General features: G+C 44.1%; 1 protein-coding gene across 1 annotated transcript; it reads right to left on the reverse strand.

The window, feature by feature from the left end:
- Positions 1 to 377: 377 nt before the first annotated feature.
- Positions 378 to 4,629, reverse strand: sost (sclerostin). Its single transcript, XM_004080635.5, has 2 exons — positions 4,028 to 4,629; positions 378 to 2,114 (listed from the first exon to the last, which is right to left on the reverse strand). Exons 1-2 carry the CDS (start codon positions 4,275 to 4,277, stop codon positions 1,705 to 1,707), a joined length of 660 nt encoding a protein of 219 aa, XP_004080683.1. The 5' UTR covers positions 4,278 to 4,629; the 3' UTR covers positions 378 to 1,704.
- Positions 4,630 to 5,304: the final 675 nt, after the last annotated feature.

Below are 5,304 nucleotides of genomic sequence, written 5' to 3' on the forward strand. Positions count from 1 at the left end.
TGGTGTGAGACTAATCATGACTTGGGAATAAACAAAAAATCCTGGAAACAGGCATCAAGTCATTTGAAAAAGACAGCAGGAGAAAATCTGAATATCAAGATGGAGGTTCAGGTAAAACTGCAACAGTCACTCTTTCACACAAAAAAACCTGTGGGTGCAGCTTAAACCAGCTCCTAACAACTTGAGGTATTCTGCTGAAATTCATGCGCTTAAAGGCACCAAACATAAACCATTAAATTGTTTCCTTTTACCTTTATATATTAATAAATGTGTAGTTTAAAATGTGAACTTTGTGCCTTATTGATAAATCAGTAAGCCAGTCGTGAATATTTTTATCTCAAACCTTAGTGTGATATGTACAAATGATACCAAACAAGTTACTTTCAAATATATGATTCCTTATTTTATTCATGTTCTGTACATTTCTTTTTTACTTTCAAAGTTTCCAACACAATATATGGCAATTATGGCTATCATTTACTACAAAAAGTTGCATAAATAATTTAAATGTGGAAATAAAAAATAAATATGCATATGAGTCTCTATAACAGTCCCTCTCTGTGTCTTTAGAAAAGCGGCTGTCCCTCCCTCCACCTTTAAAAAGGAGGTTCATGCAGCACGGCGCATGCATCTCACAGCTTTCCAGTTGCTCCTCCAAATATAGAGTTTTTAAAAAAGGCATTTGCCAGCGGGATTTGACAACTGAAATCAGAAAGCAATATGAGCAGAAACAAAGCTGGCAAAACACAGAAATGTTTCTTATGTTCTGCACACTTGTCGGTCTGGTTGAACGCCTTTTTGTCTGTGTTTCTGGTTCTAAGATCTGTAGAAGAGCTGAATGGCTGGTTGGATTTTTTTTTTTTTACGTTTTGGTTATCTACATGTAGTGCAGGCGTACAATGCAGCAGAGTAACACCACAGATGGACATAGGCGCGAAAGGCTGTTATCACTGGTTGCACTGCAAGAGAAATCCAGTGTGGGCACAACGAAGAGCCTCCTGCTACCAAGATAACAACCTCCTACACCATTTATGCATTTCTCCACTAAACCGGCCGTGTCTGGAAGAAATGTCTTGAATCAAACACAGGAATTGGCAAATTTAGGGGATTCACAGGAAAGCCCACTGCCCCTGTGGTGCTAAATTTGCTCTCCATCTACAGTCTCCCCGACTCCCTGCCTTTAGTTACCAGAGAAGTGCTACTGTACCTGACACTGATTCTACACCAGGATCGCCCTCTTTGGCTAAAACTGTCTGGAGATGGTTCCTTTCCAAACCAACATTGGAGCCCCCAGAACAAATGCACACTCCACCTCAAAGAGCTGGATTTCAATTGCTACGATGCAAAGACAAAGCTTCTCAGCTTTAGATAAAGCGAGTGTTGCTTCTGCATCTGCTGGATTTTCACAGATGGGGGTGGTTAAAGCTTTAGGATAATTTTTTTTTAAGTTGTATCTGTTTGACTTAAAGACACAGCCCGTGCCAGCTGAGGTTTAGGTTGGATAAAACTTATGACCAGTTACTACAGAGAAAACCCCTTGGTGGCATGCAAAATACATGTGATGGAGAGTTATGGACTGATTTGTTTCAATCAGCCTTAAAATTAGCTTTTATTTAACTTTTCAGTTTTCTCTTTCACCCCTCCTTGTGAAAAGGAGATTTATCGTGGGTGACGTGTGTCGGAGTTCTTTGGTCTCTGCTCAGTTCAGTACGAGTTTCCCGTGAGTGGAGTACTATTCTTGCTCCGATCTTTAGCCAAGCGGCCGGGCTTCTTGTTGCGTTGCGTCTTTGGCAGCTCCTTGGCTTCCGATTGGTTGTGGTGAGGCCTGAAGCGCTTGCACTTACAGGAGGTCACCACCCGGATTTTGTAAGTCCGAGTGTTGCCGTTGGGACACTGCAGCTGGACCCTCCGTGCGCGGGAGTGCGCCGGGACACAGCGGTAATCTGAAGCGCTGCTCCTCCACCACTTTCCACGGATGATTGAGTTCGGCATGAGGTAAGCGGGAAGGCACTGACCCGAGCACACCAGCTCCTTGACAGGCTTGGCGCTGCGGCAGGATCCGTCGGTAATGTAGCGGGTGGAGCGCAGCTCCCTGCAGCTCAGCTCTGAAGCACCTGGGGGGGGGAGAGAGCGCAGTTAATGCACATGGACTGAACCCAAAAGAAACACAGAGGGGGACCATCAATCTGTGGGTCAACTGCTTCTTTACAGCAGCTGGGTCTCCTTCCAGTCATTTGTCCGGTTCTATTTCTATCAACTGAAAAAAAAAAAAAAATCCAACACATTCAACTGAAATCCAGACCTGAAATATCGACAAATAAACAAACAAAATCAGGTCTATTTGACTCAAATCATTTTTACTTGATAAAGAAGGGCAACTGGCAGCAATAAGCAAATAACAAATCCAGACCAGAAGGCCATTAAACACACCAATCAAAGCAAACTGAGGTTTGGCTTGGATGAAAAAGCTGGCATCCTGCACCGGACCTCAGGAAGTGTTTGCGGTGACGGAGGACTAAATGACAGTCTGGTTGTTTTAGAGCAGCACAACTTGGACATCAGCCCGGCAGATTGGAGACACTCAGCTTGTAATCCTGCATTTTCAACAGGCAGGAATCACTGCCTAGTGTTTCTTTACAGGCTGTGTGCACAAAATAAAAAGGAGGAATTGTTGGTTAAGAAATGACACACTCAGAAAGGGATCTGTTTTCCTTTGTGGCCTTCCTTGCCAAAAATAAAGACCCGAACAAAGGATGGATGTGAGGTGACTTTCCTGTTTTTTGTTGGGTTTTTTCTAACCAGTAGAATATGATCTGGTGTTTTTCTCCATCGACTGCTGCAAGGACCAGAGCAGTTTCAAAAAAGATCCCTTGGCAGCACTTTGCAACAAATACCTGTCAGGTGGTTTTGTCACATCACCGCCTTTCTCCAACCGCACGGTTGCTATTCTCCTCTCAAACAAAGGCGGCCTGATGTACGGTTGCGTGAGTGGATTTTTGTTCTCCCACCCCCCTCGGCAGTGAAAGATGAGCCTAGGGAGAGGATTGGAGTGAAGCCAGGCTGTGGTCTCAAAGCCTGTGCTGTGACCCCACAAAGATCAGGGAGGAGCTGTCCCGACCAAAAGCCACACGATGGAAATAATCTGAGAGCTTTTTCTCCACCAAGCCCAACATGTGCTGCATATTCCTAAACAACAACCTGTTGAAATCAACTCATCTTTTCATCTTGAAATTCAAGAATTGCTCTCACTTTAGTGAAATCAGTTTTCCTGTTAATATAATCAATCATACTATTTGTTAGGGGGGGAAAAATGACCCCACCCCCCCATCTTAAATCACATTATCCGGCCTTCTCAATCATAACATGCTGGGAATACTGTCCAAAGGTGGGAATCCTTCTCAAATGATTGTACTTTAAAAGCTATTTAAAAAACCCTCCTAAAGACAATCCCCCCCCCCCCCCCCCCCCCCGAAAAAAAAGACAGCAAACTGCAGGGCTTTGGGAAACATGTTGTTGCAATCAAATGGTTATGGCGTAAGTAGGGCTTGACTAATAGTATAAAGACAGAAGGAAACAACCTGGGAAGGGGGGGGGGGGGGGGGGGGTACAGAATTGGGGAAGGAACCACAAGAATGTGCATCTGATCATCCCCCCCCCCCCCCCCCCATCAGTGTATTTAACAATACACACTCTCACACACATCAGCTCCTATACTGAAAGGGAAGCAGGTTGAATTTGGAAATGACAAAAAGCCAGTCTGCTGGACAGCCTTGAGTCTAATCCTGGCAATCAATTTAAAAATATTTATTCAGTTATTTAGAGATTTGATAGACTAAAAAAGTTGAATTTCTTTAAGTAGTTTTTTAAAGTGTTTTGTTAAAAATCTGTCTTTTAAGAGGAAAAATATTTGTTTAGAATTGCGGATTGGATTAGTAATCACCCATGTGCTTATCTTCACCACATTTTTCTACAAAGTTTGCCCAAATAGGTAATTGATGTAATATTTAAATATTAAAAGGACACTTACTATATGAAACTGTGTTTGCAGTCCTTCCACCGTTTTTCGCCCTGTTATTCAAAGTGTTGTTACTGTTGTTGTTGTTCTTGTTGGCTGCGTGCAGAATGGCCTCGTGCGGCGCGCCCGTGTTTTGCCCATAGTCCGGTAAAAGCTCGGTAGCATCATTCCTGATTCCCCGCCATCCCTTGGCGGCTGCGCAGCATCCCTGCAGCAGCAGCAGCGCCGAGCTGCAGAGCAGCAGCGCCGCGAACACCTGCATGCTTGTCGGGGCACAGATGGACCTCAACACAGGAGTAAATTTTTACAGAAAATGCAGACGGGAAAAATGTAAATAAATAAAAGCAAAAATACAGGAACGCGCAGGAACGGAGGAGTCCTTCTCCAAAGCGAGACGCGCTATTTAAAGCCAACTTTGCGGTCAGAGCGCACAATTACGCGCTGACACGGAGTGGGAGGAGTCGAACCTGGATGAGGGATTCATTGTGAATGGGGGGAGAGAGGAAGGTAGACATGAAAAAGAGTGAAGGAATGAGACCATGAAGGTCAGAGAAGATGAAAAGAGGAGGTGAGAGGAGTGGAAACGAGAGTTGTGGTGGAGTGACAGAGAGGAGAGCTGACTTAATCCAAGTGACGCAATTAGTGCGCACATAAGTGTTGGGGGGGGGGGGTGCAGCAACTATACTATGACGACTTTCTGAAGGCATCTTTCCTAGGGAGGGAAAAGGGGGTGTAGGAATCAGATCCTGTATGTTTGAGGAAAGGACCACACTCAAATGAATTATTCATGACGTGTGAATGACCCTTCATCAGCGACTCTCAGCATCATCAGGACTGTCTGCATGAATAGAAAATACATCACCAAGTGTCTGTTTACCAAATCTGAGTTTAGCAGAGGCTTTTCACGAGAATCTGATATTCTATATCTCCATATCTGTTTGGAATTTGTGAATTAAAGCTGCTTGGCAGCCCTCACGCCCCTGTGATGTGATGCCTGCTGACAGATGGAGGCTATCTCATTCAAACACTGCCCTCTTGAGGGAGAGCCTTGGGAAGGACATTCAGGCTCGTTAGCATCACTCTGCTGTTTTGCAAGGCAGTCCAGGACAAAACTTGATCAATCATAAGGTTCTAAAGTTCTGACTTTTAAAAAGGGAAGTTTGAGTTTATTCATGTCATGGATTAAATTCTGTCTCAAAAGGATGAGCCAAAAATCAGCTTGTAATGTTAGTAATGAATGATTAGGATCAATCAACAGGAAATCCCCCTCTTCGGAACCACTCCATAAG

This window comes from Oryzias latipes, chromosome 19 (genome assembly GCF_053564925.1).
Source record: "Oryzias latipes strain Hd-rR chromosome 19, Olatipes_Hd-rR_3.1".
Taxonomy (NCBI): Eukaryota; Metazoa; Chordata; class Actinopteri; order Beloniformes; family Adrianichthyidae; genus Oryzias; species Oryzias latipes.